This window comes from Nuphar pumila, chromosome 1 (assembly GCF_984573655.1).
Source record: "Nuphar pumila chromosome 1, dmNupPumi1.hap1.1, whole genome shotgun sequence".
Taxonomy (NCBI): domain Eukaryota; kingdom Viridiplantae; phylum Streptophyta; class Magnoliopsida; order Nymphaeales; family Nymphaeaceae; genus Nuphar; species Nuphar pumila.
Window position 1 is genome coordinate 52,485,171 of NC_143249.1, and position 19,357 is coordinate 52,504,527.

At 34.6% G+C, this 19,357-nt stretch overlaps 1 protein-coding gene across 2 annotated transcripts in view; it reads right to left on the minus strand.

Moving 5' to 3' along the window:
• The window catches only part of PA200 (proteasome activating protein 200), a 187,599-nt gene extending 184,588 nt beyond the window's left edge, over positions 1–3,011 (minus strand). The window contains exon 1 of one of the 2 annotated variants that reach the window (XM_089998177.1): positions 2,743–3,011. In XM_089998177.1, the coding sequence (XP_089854303.1) occupies positions 2,743–2,903 (161 nt within the window). In that variant the 5' untranslated portion in view covers positions 2,904–3,011. The remainder of the gene's footprint in view (positions 1–2,742) is intronic. The other variant, XM_089998185.1, reaches the window with a different exon arrangement.
• Positions 3,012–19,357: the final 16,346 nt, after the last annotated feature.

Consider the following 19,357-nt stretch of genomic DNA (forward strand, 5'->3'; position numbering starts at 1 on the left):
GTGGATGAAATGGAAAAGTGCAACTGGAGTGTTGTGCGATCGTAGAATGCCATTGCGGTTGAAAGAAAAGTTTTATAGGACGACAATTAGGCCTGCTTTACTATATGGTACGGAATATTGGGCTGTCAAGAGACATCATATTCAAAAAATTAGTGTAGCTGAGATGCGTATGCTTAGATGGATGTGTGGAAATACAATAAAAGATAAGATTCGGAACAAGGAGATACGTAAGAAGGTAGGCATTGCATCCATTGAAAATAAGATGAGAGAGAATCGTTTACGGTGGTTTGGACATATTCGGCGAAGGCCTAATGATGCTCCAATTAGAAGGATGGAGAAATGGAAAAATATATTAGTTAAAAGAGATCGGGGTAGGCCTAAGAAGACTTGGAGGGAGATGATAGGAAAGGATATGAATGCTTTGAACCTCACCGAGGACATGGCATTGGATAGAAATGATTGGAGGAGAAGGATTCATGTGGAAGACCCAGAATGATTTTCTTTTTTGGTTCATATCGCTGACCCCAATTGTTTTGGGATGAAGGCGTTGTTGTTGTTGTTGTATGCTAGTTGTAGCATTTACTTGTATTGATGAACTGTTTAGGTTAGTTGTAGCATTTACTTGTGTTGATGAACTGCTTATATAGTTTCTCACTTGTATAAATTGTTGAGCATGATAGAATTAAATGCATACAACTTAATTTTGTTATCCACTGTCATATTTATGCACCTACCAGTTTTTCGTGAGACTGACCCATTTTTATGGGCATAGGTGATGAATAGGTTGCGAGATAGGTGATGGCGTGATTGCGAGATGGTTCGAGATCCTATCGTTTTGCTGTCAGCTCGCATCCTGTACTTTTGGGTTTTTGGCAAGGGTTTTCCTCAAGAAAATCAAGTTTTATACAATCAAATCTTATTTTGAATGCAATGGCTTATTAAAATGTTTGCAAGTTACTTCTATGTGAAAATGTGGATTTTTACGCTAACGCGCTCAAGGTTGTCAACTTGCCTTTCATCTTTCTTATTCAAAGAAAATTGTTTTCGCTGATATGTTAAACAAAACTCTTTCAAAAACTCTGATAAGAAAAGAATTTTCAGCCTTTTAAACTCTTAAGAAAGGTTTATAAGTTTGAAATTTTGGGGCGTTACAGTTCTGAAGCAAAATATACTTTCTTGCAATTCATCCATGTGACTTTATGTCATGTTACCCACTGCAAAATTGGCACCTGATCGCAAATCATTAAGATTAAGTTCTTAAGACGACCTTCCAGTGGTGAAACTAAGAATGTTAAAGAATCACAGGTATCTTCATCCATAACCTATGTAATCAAAAGGTGTAGTCGGTCCCTAGTTAGTAGATCCTTAAAAAGACTAGACGGGACTAGTCGGCCTAGCCGGTACCTCAATTATAAAATGAAACATAAGAAGATGTATGCAACGAACAAAAAATAGATCAAATACAAAATAAAATATGATTAAATCGAACAAAATCACATATTTAAATTAATGACATGCTTTCACAGAATAGATTAACAGAAAAATTCACAGAAACGTGATTATATATATAAACAGAAAATTCAGAACACATTAACAGAAAATTTCAGCATATATAACGGAATTTGGAAACATGCTTTCACAGAATATAAAAACATGGAATACATAAACAAAAATACATATACAGTATATATAAACCAGAAATTTCAGCGCACGTTAACAGAAAATTAATTGTTGGTTGAAATAAACAAGCAACTAAACAATTTTCTTCAAAGTAAACTACGCTAAAGAAGTAAGGAAAGTTTAATGTTGCATAAAGGAAGCATGTTTAACAGTCACGAACAATTGGTAGGTAGAAAACAGAAGGAACCTTGGCAGTGAGCCCATGTCTAATGACCAGTAACAAATTATCCAGCCACATGGTAATGTCTTGTATTAGTTTGTCACTAGAAGTCATGAAGAAGGTTCTAATATCAGTCAATGCAGGTTTGAGCTATTTCAAGACTCAATCAATCTCGAGTATCCAATTCAAAATTCGCACTACCAATTCAAGCTAAGTTGAACTACCATGATTAAGTTAGACAAGCAATGGTAACTCGGGCAGCCCAGGGCCATGCCACCTAGAAAATAATCTGAGGCACATTGGTGTGGCACAAGAATCGTAAAACAGACAATCTGGAGGGTTAAATAATAGGCCAAAAACTGTCAAGTCTCTCTAATCGATGCCCAAGGAGGTATTCAAACAATCACCCATTGAAACTTGAAACTGAAACAATTCACAGGGTACCTACCAATAATTTGCATTGCTACATGAGCACGGCCTCAGCGTCAATCAATGCATCACCAAAAAAAAACACCTTATGCCCAAGAACGCATTCAAGAAAATCGGCCATTAAATCAAAAACTGGAAACGTCTAAACGAACATATTCACAAATTACTGTTAAAAACGCACCACAAGAATCTTAACCATGTTTTCTGACTTAATTATAGAAAACCCGTGGAACGACGAAATGAAGAAAAAACCTGATTTCCGTCTTAAATTATTGAATATGAAGAAAGAGAAACAACAAATGAAAAACGCCTCATGCGATCAAAAACACCAAAGAAGAATTGAACTTTTTCTGAAGAACACCCACAAAAATTGAGAAAAAGGATAGCCATGAATAGCAAAAACAGGTGATTTTTTGGCAAATTTAAACGAATTGTGCAGAAAGGAAGAGGGGGGAGAGGAAAGGAATGCTCACAGGTCGATGATGGAGATCCATTTGAGGGTGGAGTAGACGGAATCGGGGGAATCGGGTCGCCACGATTCCTTCACCGAATTGACGACGAGCGAGAAGGAATCGGCTTCGTCCTTGCATGCCTCTGCAACGAGAGGAGGAAGCCACGCGTTGTAGAGATGCATCCTCTCTCTCTCTCTCTCTCTCTCTCTCACGGAATCTTTTTCTACAGAGGGACTCAGGATTCCTAAGGAAGAAAGTCCCACCCCACCTTACTCACTTTTTCTCCACTCGATCGTCTCCCTCGCTGGGTATTTATTATCGCTAGAATTTTGCACCTTTCATTGGGGGCAATTAGCCGCAATACCACACTCGCCCTGAACTTGCAACTAATTACGCAAAACAAGGGACTATTTTTTTTTTTAATAATGGCGTCATTTTGGATATTTGTTGAATTTAGAGTTTTCCTGTCTTGTGCAGAAAGTTTTATAGCATAGTTGATTCGAGTCAGGAAATGTTTTCAGCATTCCCACATGAACCAACTCTCTCATAGGGCAGGGGCGTAGCTAGGGGGGGCAGGACTGGGCTGCTGCCTCCCCCAAACAGTTAATTTTTTTTTTTTTTTATAAAAGCCCAGTCCTAGCCCTGCCCTGATTCCATATGAAATAGATTTTTATCCATTTTTTAGCCCAGCCCAGTCCTAGCCCAGCCCTTACTGCAGCAAATAGTTTGATTTGTCCATATGAAATAGATTTTTATTAATAATTGTAGCCATTTTTATTTTATCTCAAAAAAAAAAAATCGGGGGCGCGGCCCCGAACCCCCGACTATCACACAAATAATTTTTTTTTCTTCACCCCTGTTTGCCCCCCCTCACATGAATCCTAGCTACGCCCCTGTCATAGGGTGAGGCCCAATGCATGGTGTTAGTCTATTTTTTAGAATTTGAGGCACCAAACATTCAGGCACACGCCAAGTTATGTTAGGTAAGGCATCTACATCACCTTCTCCTCAAGCTCGCTACCACTCTACCATAAGGCTGGTAAACGTTCTCATGACTTGGCTCTGTTTAGCATCTCACAAGCTTGTTCATGATCAACTTCATATAGTTGGCAAACCGAGCCACGAGCAGCTCGTTTAGCTTGAATGAGTTGAGCCCAAACATTGGGTGTTCGGCTTGGCTCGCATGAGGTCATATATATATATATATATATATATATATATATATATATATATATATATATATATATATATATATATATATATATATATATATATATATATATATATATTGTTGAGAAACTCTGTTTTGATGTCACATAATATGATACACTGTCTTATTTGATTTCATATGATATGATAATATGTCTTCTTGAAAAATGTTATACAATGACTGGATATGTTTTTGCCATATATCTAACGAGTATTTGATGCAAGGATATCTCACTCAAAAATGATGGAGACCTCCTGTTCAAGTACAACTATGATGCAATCATACTCCTTGAAGAAAAAGCTTGTTGAGTCATGCACTCCTAAAGACCATCTAAAGAGATCGGCTTCCTCAAGTTGAAGATTTTTTTTTCTTTAGAGTCATATGTAACAGAACCTTCAGAAAACATACTCACTCATAAAAGTTATTTCATAAAAGTATACGATAGTTTCAAAAAGCTCCTTTTTGAAAATAAATAATTATACCTTATATCATATACAAGACAACTTGAAAAGTAATGATTTTAAATATAGGAAAAAGACAAAACATGAAATCGGCTACACAAAGAAAACAAATATAATATGTTTAAGGTGAAAAGACTCTAGTTGCCTTCTTTAAATAAATGATTTCAAATATAAGAAAAAGACAAAACATGAAATCGGCTACACAAAAAAAACAAATATAATATGTTTAAGGTGAAAAGACTCTAGTTACCTTCTTTAAAGAAATGATTTCAAATATAGGAAAAAGACAAAACATGAAATCGGCTACACAAAGAAAACAAATATAATATTGGTTTTGAAAAGACTCTAGTTACCTTTTATAAACTCATAAAATGTCGACTTACTTAAAGTCATCATTCTCTTTGTATAACATTAAATACCTCCTGTAAGAAATCCTTGTTAAATATCCTTCTCAAGAATGTCGACTTACTTGTAGTCTTCATTCTCTCTGTAGACTTTGAAAAACACAATATAAAGAAAACACTTGACATGACTATGTACAAATAAATATCTCAAAGCACTCATTGTACTTACACTCATTTAAAGTAAAGAAGTACTTATGTACCTCAAATCATTAATTAGAATAAAGACAAAATTACATAATAGCCTACAATCCAACGTTCAATGTACTATTGTAAGAAATAGACTTTTTACATAAAATATGTATTACCTAAAATATTACAATGACTAGTGTACCTTATATTTTACTTTTATGGAAAGAAGACTTTCTCGAATTTCTCTAAAGATGTTTTTTGAAATGACATGACATTTCACATCTCAAAAAGGCTACGATTTCAAAAAGCCAACGACTATTTTTTTAAGCTATAAAAACACACTCAAATGAACTATTCAAAACAGAAGGGAATGGAATAGACAAGTGAGCTTACAACGAGAAAAATACATATTCGATATTTGAAAAAGAGCCTAAAAAAAGAAAGAGAAAAAGTCAAAAATAACTCTTTGACAAAGAGTATCTTCTGAGTGACAAACAAAACATTATGAGAATCATTCATTCGTGCATTCATATCATCCTGAAGGTTCTATAGGAAGTATTGTAACTTTCTGTTATTCACTGTATTCTTTCTTTATTAAAAGAAGTAGACCTCTGAGAAAGAGGGTGTTGCCCTTCTTTGTTGAGAGAAGAAGACCTATGTGTAAGAGGGTGTTGTCCTTCTCTGTTGAGAGAAGAAGACCTATGTGGAAGAGGGTGTGCCCCTTCTCTGTTGAGAGAAGAAGACCTCTGAGGAAGAGGGTGTTGTACTATTTATCCGGTGACTCGGATGTTAAAGTGGAAAGCTCAAGTGGTTTGCTTGGGGACTGGATGTAGGTCAGGGTTTTGACCGAACCAGTATAAATCCTGTGTTTATTGTGTTGTGCCTTATTGCTTTATTTTTTATTATATCAACTTGCATCGTATTTCACTATTCACCCCCCTCTAGTGGAATTTCATTTGGTATCAGAGCAGGTTTGCTGGTTTCGACATAACAAGTCTTCCAGCATATATGGCATTTACCTCTTATGCTCGTGATATTGAAGGTCAACACGCATCTCGTCCTCCTTTCTTCAACGGCTCCAACTATGGATATTGGAAGTGCAGAATGGCTATATTTCTTAAATCCATAGATTTTGCTGTATGGAAAATTGTTGAGCATCCATACACATCTCCTTCCGCAGAGTATAACTTATGGTCTGATGAAGAAAAGAAAATGGCAAACCTAAATGCAAAGGTTATGAATGCCTTATATTGTGCCATCGATCAGAATGAATTCAATAGAATATCTATATGTGAATCTGCATATGATATTTGGCATTCTTTGGAGGTCATTCATGAAGGAACCAACAAAGTAAAAGAAGCCAAAATCTCATATCTTGTCAGAAAATATGAGTTGTTCAAAATGAACAAAGATGAACCCATCACAGAGATGTTCACCAGATTCACCAACATCACCAACGATCTGAAATCTCTGGGTGTAACCCACTCTCAGACAGAAAAGGTGAAGAAAATCTTGAGATCTCTCACAACTGATTGGGAGAAAAAGACTACTGCTATTGAAGAAGCTCAAGATTTGTCCAAACTTACTCTGGACGATTTAATAGGCAATCTTATGGCCAATGAAGTCCATATGAAGGAAAGAAGGAAATAAGAACAACCTTTGAAGAAAACTCTAGCCTTCTCATCCCTTTGTGAGGATGAGGACTCAGAAAAAGAAACTGAGATTGCGCTACTCACCAAAAAATTCCAGCGCTTTATGAGAAGGAACCGGCTTCCAAATAAGCACAAAGAAAGAAAAGACCCAAAAGAAGATTCTATGTGCTACCAGTGTAATAAGTCAGGTCACCTGAGACGTGACTGTCCTCTTTTCAAAAGAAAATCTAAGACTGAGAAACAAAAGAAAAGGTTCTTCAAGAAAAAGGCTCTGCATGCTCAATGGGATGATTCAGAACCATCCACCAAAGAAGAGTCAAATGATGATGAAGCAGAAATCGCCAACATGTGCTTCATGGCAGAAAGCTCTGTAAGTGAATCTCTTGATTTCTCCTTTGAAGAACTTCAAAATGCCTTTCAGGAACTTTTTGAAGAATCAAGGAAAACGATTCTAAAAAATAAACATTTGAAATATGAGAATCTAGAGCTCATTTTGAAAAATGAAAAACTCAGTATTGAAAACTCTGAGTTACAAAAGAAAAATCTTCTTATTACTTCTGAAATCTCTTCTACCAGCTCCAAGACTAAAAATCTGCAGGTAGAAATTTCAGAATTAAAAAGTAAAACTGAGAACCTTATGAAAACGGTTTTCAAGTTTGCAAAAGGAAAAGAGAACTTGGATAAACTCTTATCCTCTCAAAAAGTGTCTTTTTACAAGAATGGTATTGGCTACTGTCATTTCAACAAGCCTTCTTGTATGAATCAAAAGACCACATTTGTGAAAAGTTCTTCTGAACCTAAAAAGGAGCATTATAATTTTAACTTCTTGAACTCCTCCAAGGCTGTAGACAAACCCAAATCTAAATGGATATGGGTTCCAAAGTCTAACAAAAAGGGACCCGACTGGGTACCAAAAAGAAATTTTACTTAATGTTTTGCAGGCTCCAAACAAGAAGAACAGATGGATACTAGACAGTGGATGTTCAAAACACATGACTGGACATTTAGACCTCTTTGCTGTTCTTCATAAAAAAGAAGGAGGAACCGTCACCTTTGGAGATAACAACAAAGGTTTGATAATAGGTATTGGTAATATTGGAAATATAGATAAACCTCTTATCAAAGACGTTCTTCTGGTTAAAGGCTTAAAACATAACCTTCTAAGTATTAGTCAAATGTGTGATACAGGTTATAATGTTAGCTTTAATCATAATGTTTGTCTTATAGCAGACACCAACGAAAATATTATCTTAAAAGGTATAAGAAAAAATAATATATATGAACTATACCTAGAAAACATCACAGAACATTGCCTTATAGCTAATAATGACTCTCAACATTTATGGCACATGAGAATGGGTCATGTTAATTCTAAGTACATGTCTAAATTAGCTAAAGATAAGTTAGTACGTGGGTTACCCAAAATATCTTTTAAAAAGGATTATTTTTGTGATGCATGTCAATTAGGAAAACTGTCTAAATCATCTTTTAAAACAAAAATTATCATTTCAAGCAAAAGACCTCTAGAGCTTCTCCACCTGGATCTCTTTGGTCCTTCTAGAGTAGCTAGTCATAATCACAATAAATACGTTTTTGTCATTGTAGATGACTACTCAAGATTTACTTGGGTAATATTTTTGAAAAACAAAAGTGATACGTTTTGTCAATTTGAAATTTTATGTAAAAAATTACAAAATGAAAAATCTTGTTCTATTGTTAAAATCCGTAGTGACCATGGAGGAGAATTTGAAAATGAACTTTTTGAAATTTTTTGTAACTTGCATGGTATTTCTCATAACTTTGCCTTTCCTAGAGCTGCACCTCAAAATGGTGTAGTAGAAACAAAGAATAGAACCCTTCAGGAATCTGCTAGAACTATGCTCCAACACAATAATCTTGCTAAATCTTTTTGGGCAGAAGCTGTTAATATGCATGCTACATAACAAATAGAGTTCTCATTAGACCCTTATTAAATAAAACTCCCTATGAACTATTCTATGACAGAACTCCAAGAATAGACTATTTCAAAGTCTTTGGTTGTAAATGCTTTATCCTAAACACAAAAGATAGCTTAGATAAATTTGATGCTAAATCTATTGAAGGCATATTTTTAGGATATTCAAGTCATAGTAAAGCATACAGGGTTTTCAATAAGAGTTCTAAGTCTATTGAAGAATCTATGCATGTTAGTTTCTGTGAATCTATTGATCAATCTGTTCATAAGCAAACTAACGATGATGATGTTGAAAGTACAGATTTATTTTTAGATAACACAGCTAAGTCTAATGAAGATGATCATCAAAGAACATTTGTCGATATCAAAGATCATCCTCAAAAGCAGATTTTGGGAGAACTGACAAAGGGGGTTCAGACTAGAGCTCAGCTAGAACGGATTGCAAATATGGCATTCATTTCTCAACTTGAACCAAAGAAGATTGATGAAGCCATCATCGATGAGTTCTGGATGCTAGCCATGACTGAAGAACTGAATCAATTCCAAAGGAATGAAGTTTGGGATCTTGTACAATAACCAAAGGATCATCCAATCATTGGGACAAGATGGATCTTCCGAAACAAGCTAGATGAAACAGGTAATGTTATAAGAAACAAGGCGAGACTAGTAGCTCAAGGTTACAACCAGGAGGAAGGTATTGATTTTGATGAAACATTTGCTCCTATTGCTAGACTTGAATCTATTAGAATGTTTTTAGCATATGCAAGCTATATGAATTTCAAATTATATCAAATGGATGTTAAAAGTGCCTTTTTAAATGGTTTTATAAATAAAGAAGTTTATGTAAAACAACCTCCAGGATTTGAAAATGAACAATATCCAAATCATGTTTTCAAACTAAAACATGCTTTATATGGCCTAAAACAAGCACCTCGTGCTTGGTATGACAGACTCAAAACCTTTTTATTAAAAACTGGTTTTTCTGTAGGCAAAGCAGACTCGACATTATTTGTGAAAATAGTGTATAATCATACCCTAATTGTTCAAATATATGTAGACGATATCATCTTTGAATCTACTAAGAGCACTCTCTGTGAAGAATTTTCTAAGTCCATGCAGAAGGAATTCGAAATGAGTATGATGGGAGAACTCAACTACTTTCTTGGACTGCATATTAAGCAAACCAATGATGGAGTTTTCATCAATCAATCTAAGTATGCTCGTGAACTTCTGAAGAGGTTCAACATGAACTCAACTGCTTCAAAAACCACTCCTATGAGCACTACTACTGTTTTGGACAAATATGAAGATGGTAAGTCTGTGGATACAAAGGTATACCGAGGTATGATAGGATCACTACTATATTTAACTGCTAGCCGTCCAGATATTATGTTCAGTGTTTGCTTGTGTGCTAGATTTCAGTCAAATCCAAAAGAATCACATCTTAAAGCTGTAAAAAGAATAATGAGATATTTAAAAGACACAGTTGATTTTGGATTATTCTATTCAAAATCCTCTACATTTGATTTAATCTCATACAGCGATGCTGACTTTGCTGGAAGTAAATCTGACAGAAAAAGCACAAGTGGAACATGTCATATGCTAGGGCACTCACTTGTATCATGGTTCAGTAAGAAACAAAATTGTGTATCCTTATCAACTACTGAAGCCGAATACATTGCTGCTAGCCTAGCATGTACACAAGTTATCTGGATGAAACAAACCTTTAAAGATTTTGGTTTAAATTTTGAAAATACAACTATTTTCTGTGATAATACTAGTGCTATAAACTTATCTAAGAATCCTATTTTACACTCACGAACTAAGCACATTCAAATAAGACACTACTTCTTAAGAGAACAAGTCTTAAACAACATAATTAAACTCGAATTCATACCCACCAATCAACAGTTAGCAGACATATTCACTAAACCATTGAAACATGAAGACTTTACACGAATTAGAAGAGAACTAAGAATATGCAAACTAAGTGACTTATAAATTAATCACACTTATTATAATACTTCTTATAAGTTTTGTTAAAATCTTATTTTAAAAGCTTTTTTCTTCTTATCGATTTTTGTTAGTCAAACTAGGTTTCCATATTCACGTATACTCTAAACTCTCATAAGACACAATCTTTATGTCTTTCAACTTGTCATCTTTCAAGTACACATCCATAATGACTCCTTGTCCTATCTCCTTTTACTCATATCCATAAGAACTAATTATATTAAAAGCTATCATGACATTGTTCACATCACTCATCTCATAACTCCTTTATTATTTTTGTCCTTTTGTGAAAACTTCTCTTACGATAAGTTGATTCACCTTCAACATGATAACATATTATTTTATGAGAAATCTTGCTTTTCAAATTTTAGTCAAAATCGAATGATTATTTTTTTTGGTTCTTTTTACCTTCGTTTAAAGATCTAGTTGCTATGTTTTTACGTATAATTTTTACTATAGCATTTGCTATATCATATATTACGTACACTCTATTTCTATCATGTCTTCCTTTTTCTCCTATCGAGACACTTCACTAAAATATTAATGCCTTTCATGAAAAATTCAATTGATTATCCTCTCGTACCACCTTTTAAGTTTCACGTAAATTTTTTACTATATCATCTTTTATATCATAGCCTAAGAACAATCTATTATCATCTCTTCATGCTTTACATCTTTTACGAAAAAGTGTTGTAAAATTCTCTTTTCAAAAACTTGTACTCCACTCATAAGTACGATTTGTATCACCTTTTTTATCTCTCTCTCTACATTATACGAAGTTCCTTTTCATCCGTGACCATGACTCTCTCATATATTTTATATCTATCTCCAATCGAGATTCATTAAAACCTTGTCCTTCACTCCACTTTATGTCATACATCTCCTATCCAACTTCAAGTGATTGGTGTCCTTTATGACCACTCTCATTTTTTCACATATCCGTATCACCCTCCTTTATATCTATTCACACTCCTTTCACGTATATCAAAATATACACTTCTTAAATAAGAAATTATTGCATTTCCTCATACTCTCATGTTTGTCTTATTCCAAACTCCCTCTTCACGATTTTGGAATGCTTTTACATAAAGTAAACTCTTGAAAAAGTTGTTTGTTCTTATTAGGCCATTATTCACTCTCTATCCTTCATGATCTTCACGAAAATCTTTAAAAACTCTTGAATCATTCTTTCTCTTACGTTTAATATGACACTCCATACTCAATTCATGACTCTTCTCACTATCCAACAAGATTGCCCATAGTAAATTTGTTACATATATAGAAAAATTATTTCGAAACTATGTCCTTGTTAATATCTATACTAATATAATACACTTTCTTCCAAAATTGATTTGATTTGTCATTCACAAGTCTCTTATTTTACAACTCACGCATTTCCTCTTTCCACTAAAATCTAAAAATCCTTCACTTCCAATGTCATTCATTTCTTATCACCATTATTTTTCTTCTTCTATTTATTAGATTGATTCATATCTCATTCCCACGATTTTCTCTATTCTCTTACTCCTTCCAAGTCTTTTTCTCTTGCTCGTTCTTTCTAAGCTCTTGCCATGGCTTCCTCCTCCAACACTGCAATCACTGCCGCCGACCTAAGGTATCCCGATCTATTTCACTTCTACAACTCCCTTTGCTCTTGACCAATTCATGAAGGTAAATTGGTTAACTACGACGACTTCGTATTATTTGACCTAGAAAGATCTTTCCCCGAACTTAAACACTTACTAGGATCTTCATCCCAAGCTGCTTACTATCCCGAACTCCTCCGACTCTTCTACACAAATTTTTCCTCTCATCATGAACAAACTACCATCACCACCAAAGTACGCGGACGCCTGATGTTCTTTCATGCTTCCTCATTAGGCAAAATTCTTAACCTTCCTTCCACCGACATAAATCTAGACAACATAGTACCACTCGAACGGTCGGTACTTCGAAAAATTCTTCTCTGCACCAACTGCTCACAACTTCCCTGGCACATGAGGAATCTCCAACCTCATGCTCAACTGTTTGCCCAGATTCTTCTCCACAATATCTATTCCAAGCCTCCACGCAAGGGATTAGTACCAAGAAAAATCTCTATCCTTCTCTACGCAATTTTTTCTTCTACTTCGATAAACTGGTCCAACATTCTTTTCGACCTTTTTATTCGTTATAAAAAATTCCAGCCTCTTCTTTTCGGGTGTTTTATAACTTCCATTTTAAAATACTTCAAAGTACCCCTTCAAAACGAAGTTATCCTCTACCCCTCTCAGGTCCTCGATGCTACTTCCTTCAATCTCAGGTCCCTGCACCTGCCCGGCTCTGATGAAAATGCTCCAACATCCAACAACTTATCTTTTAGACTGTACTAGCTATACTTTATTCGGTCTGTAATAACTTTTAATTAATTCTGGTCTGTAATAACTTTACATTATTTTTTGGTCTGTAATAACTCTCTTACTCTGATCCCTTCCTTTTAGTCCATGACAAAGGGGGAGAAATCCTGTCTCCATTATTGGATAAAAATACTCGTATTTAACATTTTTTCAATATCATTATGATAAGTATTATTTCTATGCATAATGTCTTTTTGACACAGGAACATATTTTGTCATCATCAAAAAGGGGGAGAATGTTGAGAAACTCTGTTTTGATGTCACATAATATGATACACTGTCTTATTTGATTTCATATGATATGATAATATGTCTTCTTGAAAATGTTATATAATGACTATATATGTTTTTGCCATATATCTAACGAGTATTTGATGCAAGGATATCTCACTCAAAAATGATGGAGACCTCCTGTTCAAGTACAACTATGATGCAATCATACTCCTTGAAGAAAAAACTTGTTGAGCCATGCACTCCTAAAGACCATCTAAAGAGATCGGCTTCCTCAAGTTGAAGATTTTTTCTTCTTTAGAGTCATATGTAACAGAACCTTCAGAAACATGCATATTGCATATTACATACTCACTCATAAAAGCTATTTCATAAAAGTATACGATAGTTTCAAAAAGCTCCTTTTTTAAAATAAATAATTGTACCTTATATCATATACAAGACAACTTGAAAAGTAATGATTTTAAATATAGGAAAAAGACAAAACATGAAATCGGCTACACAAAGAAAACAAATATAATATGTTTAAGGTGAAAAGACTCTAGTTGCCTTCTTTAAATAAATGATTTCAAATATAGGAAAAAGACAAAACATGAAATCGGCTACACAAAGAAAACAAATATAATATGTTTAAGGTGAAAAGACTCTAGTTGCCTTCTTTAAAGAAATGATTTCAAATATAGGAAAAAGACAAAACATGAAATCGGCTACACAAAGAAAACAAATATAATATTGGTTTTGAAAAGACTCTAGTTACCTTTTATAAACTCATAAAATGTCGACTTACTTAAAGTCATCATTCTCTTTGTATAACATTAAATACCTCCTGTAAGAAATCCTTGTTAAATATCCTTCTCAAGAATGTCGACTTACTTGTAGTCTTCATTCTCTCTGTAGACTTTGAAAAACACAATATAAAGAAAACACTTGACATGACTATGTACAAATAAATATCTCAAAGCACTCATTGTACTTACACTCATTTAAAGTAAAGAAGTACTTATGTACCTCAAATCATTAATTAGAATAAAGACAAAATTACATAATAGCCTACAATCCAACGTTCAATGTACTATTGTAAGAAATAGACTTTTTACATAAAATATGTATTACCTAAAATATTACAATGACTAGTGTACCTTATATTTTACTTTTATGGAAAGAAGACTTTCTCGAATTTCTCTAAAGATGTTTTTTGAAATGACATGACATTTCACATCTCAAAAAGGCTACGATTTCAAAAAGCCAACGACTATTTTTTTAAGCTATAAAAACACACTCATATGAACTATTCAAAACAGAAGGGAATGGAATAGACAAGTGAGCTTACAACGAGAAAAATACCTATTCGATATTTGAAAGAGAGCCTAGAAAAAGAAAGAGAAAAGAAAGAGAAAAAGTCAAAAATAACTTTTTGACAAAGAGTATCTTCTGAGTGACAAACAAAACATTATGAGAATCCTTCATTCGTGCATTCATATCATCCTGAAGGTTCTATAGGAAGTATTGTAACTTTCTGTTATTCACTGTATTCCTTATTTATTGAAAGAAGTAGACCTCTGAGAAAGAGGGTGTTGCCCTTCTCTGTTGAGAGAAGAAGACCTCTGTGTAAGAGGGTGTTGTCCTTCTCTGTTGAGAGAAGAAGACCTATGTGGAAGAGGGTGTGCCCCTTCTCTGTTGAGAGAAGAAAACCTCTGAGGAAGAGGGTGTTGTACTATTTATCCGGTGACTCGGATGTTAAAGTGGAAAGCTCAAGTGGTTTGCTTGGGGACTGGATGTAGGTCAGGGTTTTGACTGAACCAATATAAATCCTGTGTTTATTGTGTTGTGCCTTATTGCTTTATTTTTTATTATATCAACTTGCATCGTATTTCACTATTCACCCCCCCTCTAGTAGAATTTCATATATATATATATATATATTATGTATAATATGAATATAATTTATAAAAAAATCATAAATACATATATATACAAGTAGAAAGATGCATGACGAGTATATATATAAAATATGAAATATTAAGTGTAATATATAAAAAATATATTTGTAAGTATAATATATACAATATATATTCTCTGTATAAATAACATAGAATGTTTTTTTACATAAGTTTCGGCAAAATCATATTGATTCAGTGGTGCAAGCTTAATTTATGGGCATATAGTTTTCTTTTTGGAAAAATGGAAAGCAAATAGAGATGGCGGTGGGGCGGGGGACAAGGTCTCCACCCCCGCCCTGCCTCAAGATTAGAACCTCCATCCCCGGCGGGGATGGATTTTAACCTCCACCCCGGCCTTGATCCCCGTTTCATGTCCTCTATCCCCGATTCAAACGGGGATGGGGCGGGGCGGGGATATTGTGGGGAAAAGTGATGGGGACGGGACGGGATGGGGCGGGAAAAAGTGTATGTCCATCCCTACCGCCATCCCCGAACCTGGATGGATTTTAACCTTCGTCCTCGCCTCCATCCCTGTTTCATACCCTTCATCCCCCGCCCAAACGCAGTGAGGCGGGGCCCCGCTTTCCCCGGGTCCACTGCCATCCCTAAAAACAAATGAAGGGGTTGTCCACATGCTTGAAGAAAAGCAATTGAACTAGCTAATATTATGTATATGGAAGCTGATTTTTTAAAGTTTTTTCAATCTTGTGTCTAATATGGTAATTTCTTATTTCTTCTGGCCCAAGACAATCAACGTGGTCGGTTACCGGCTAGCGTTTTTCTGGTGGGCCATCCTAGCCACTTGACCTGTTTAAATAATTTAAGTGGGGGAGTTTGAGTCATTTTCAAATAAACCCACCAATGGAGAAGAGCCTTTTGGTTTCAGCCAATCGTTGTGCAACTTCGAAATTGACCAGAGATCAGGAACTCCAACGTTCCTGTTGCTAGTCTAAAAACTTCATGAACTTTGTCACGTTTTACCTGACTCCCGAATGGACACTAGACTTACCCATCTTTGGCTAAGGAACTTGACCCAAGGGCTTTCAATGGGTCGAACTCTGACCCCTTTGAATTAGAATGCACCTTTCTCAGCACAGATAACACGCATTGGGTTTGGTTTTGGATTCAGGTTTTAGTTGGGTCCAGATTAAACCCGGCACATATCTTATTTATGTTCGGGTACGAGTCAACTCCAATAATATTAGGATCGATTTTTCTATTCCCATGTTTAAAAATTCTACACTCAGGTTGGACCAGATATTCATCACGGATCCGATCCCTTGACAGCCTTAGGCCGACTTTGACTGCCATCTGACCCATCACCAAAGCCGAGCAACTTGAGAGTCCATCCATTAGTTTGCAAAGAGATCTCTACAGAGACAAAGCCTCTATTAACACAAGCACTTCCATTAACTCCTTTGCTATTGCAACTTGCAATGAAGTTGGTGGGATCTAGTTCACGAATTACAAAGTTTCTGCTGTTTTGTAGCAGACATTGTAGCTCGTGAATAGTTGGAATGTTTTAGTTCATGAACTTGGCCATGTTTTCAATGATGTCCAAACTTAACCAATAACATTTTCATGTGATTAGCTAAAAAAATTAAACCTTTATTTATGGCCGTGTAGGTCCATAGTTATGACACACGTCCACGCATGTTGACAGGCATGTTTGAAAATCATTCAAAGGATTTATCATAAAAAGAAAAGAGAAAATTGCTCAATGAAAAAAAAAACTATTTATTGCTGGAACAATGGATAGCTGATCCATGGAGTGTGTACAGTGTGATGCAAACTTTTCAAAGTAATATAAGGAGAAATTTTTTCCCTCAAAAAAACCCAAGAAGAACATGGGAGAGAAATATACGTATTGGTGCTTAGATGCACCCCCATATGCTAGAAAAATTAGGATAAGGTGGGATATTGCTCCCGCACACAATTCATTTCCCTAACTTATGTCACTTATTATGGATTTGTGGGTGCACGCAAAACTCTGTTTAAAATGTGTTCCTTTCTTTAAAACTTTGAAAACAAAAAAAGAAAAGAACTAAAATTCGATCTTTTTTCAAAAAATTAGCAAAAAATGTTTTCTTTTGTGAGGAGTTTAGAACACGAAAATTTATATTTAAACAAAATACTTTTCAAGAAAACTCAATTATGTGTCCAATTGGATTGGATCTGAGATTCATTTCATAGTAATTTTTGAATCTGAATCTCATAGTTCTTGTACCACAATTTATTTTTCATGGAAACATCTCATCTATATGTCCATTTTTTTACTCTGTTTTATAAAATTAAAACCAAATTAAACTCATATATATTGTCTGCTGATTTTTTGCAACTCATTTTTTTATACAGTTTTTTCAGTTATTTTTTATGTGACCTTTCAAATAATGGGGTTGCTGGAATATGTTAATTGGAAATATGTGAACTAGAATGTGACCTAGGCATTTTGACACATTTTTTTGCAAATCCTACTTTGCAGATGTGTTCGGCATGGTCTATTTGTTAGGAATCAAATGTTGGATTGTGTCTTTTCAACGAAAAAAACATGAATTTGGATGCTTGAATATTTATGAAATTTTTGAGTCATTGATTTTCAAGCCTTAAAAAGTCTTGCTTATGAATTATAATCAGATTATCCAATAGCCTGTTCTTATAAAACCAAACAATTAGATTACATGCATACGGAGAAATTTAACAAAAAAAAAAACTCATAAAAAACTCAGTTCACACTCTAATTCAAATATTTATAGTTAACATATTCTAGTGGCCCTCAAATAATGTATTCAGTTTTAATGATTTTTTGGTGTTTCATGTATTGCTAACTATGCGCCCATCTAGTGACACAAACAAGTCAAGCTTCAACCATACAATGTTCTAACTTTTTATGGCAATTATGGTTTTTGATCAAAATTCAATTTGTATTGCATAATAAAAACCATGTCTTGATTTTGTTTGAGATTCATTGTTATTGGATTCATTGAAAATGGGTAAATTCTATCGGTTTTTATATGAAAATTTAACCTGGATTGAATTTGTGTTTTGAAGAAAACTGGATTCTTATATATGCTGTATGTATCTAATAATATTATGATTGGGATTTAGTCTAAAATTGTGTTAATTATTTCTATACAATCATCGTTGAGGCAGCGAAAGTGTTGGATATTGTAGATGCCGTTCATATAAAACTTGGATGGCTCTTCAAAAATTTGTGGGACCCATCTAAGAAACAACGTATCCATCTACGGTATTCAGGCTGCTGTTCATCAAATGGATGAACGGCATCCAAGGCATGATCTGATGCGCTCCCATTTAGATATGGAGACAAGTAAAAAAGAGAAGAAATTACATATATGATTTCCAGCTAGATAGATATACGTTACAGACTTGGTTGGAATAAAAGGATGACGGGCCACAAGTAGAAAGATCGACGAAAAGAGTAACTCCACTTTAGACTTGGAGTAGATTATGAACAGGACGAAGGATCTGACGTTTTTTCAGTTATAGAAAGGACGGAACTAAGTAACAAGACCTTATTGCTCATTCTTGTGTGGCAAACGCTTGCTGTTGTTGTTGATGTTGATTGCAATGATTGAAGTTGAACATCATTTACAATTTTAAAATATAATGAAATCCCTTTGAAAAAAAACACCACCATCATCATTATCTTGCCTTGTACCACCTACAGGGAGTCAACTTCATGATCTCGTTTAGTTGTTATTCATCCCTTAAATGATTGCTTTGTAACTATTATAACTGAATATATTTATTCATTTCTATGGCACACTAACGCATTGTTTGGTGATTGTCATTCTAATGTAGTTGCAGGGTCTCATGCAAAGCATCATGGGTGGTGTTTTATGACTACAAAAATGCTAAAAAACAATTAAGAAAGAACTTTCTTCTGTTAATGCAAATGCTAAAAGATAGCTGAATTTACACATGAAAAAGATCACAAAAGAATATATCAAAATCTCATTACAGGGAAGTATAGCATGCCGAATTATTCAAGTACATCCATAGCTTTTGGCACATTGATCTCTATGTTGACACTGTTTTATCCAAAAGAATATAAGTATTTATCCATATACAATAACTTTACAACCAAAAGTTGTGGTGGACAGCTTAGGAAGATGAAGCGCTTCACTAAGGTGCTCTTCTCAGGTCCATAACTCAGAAGATCCAGGAACAACAGAAACAAAGAATAGTTGGAGTGGAGTGGAATAGACAAGAACATGGAAGCCTA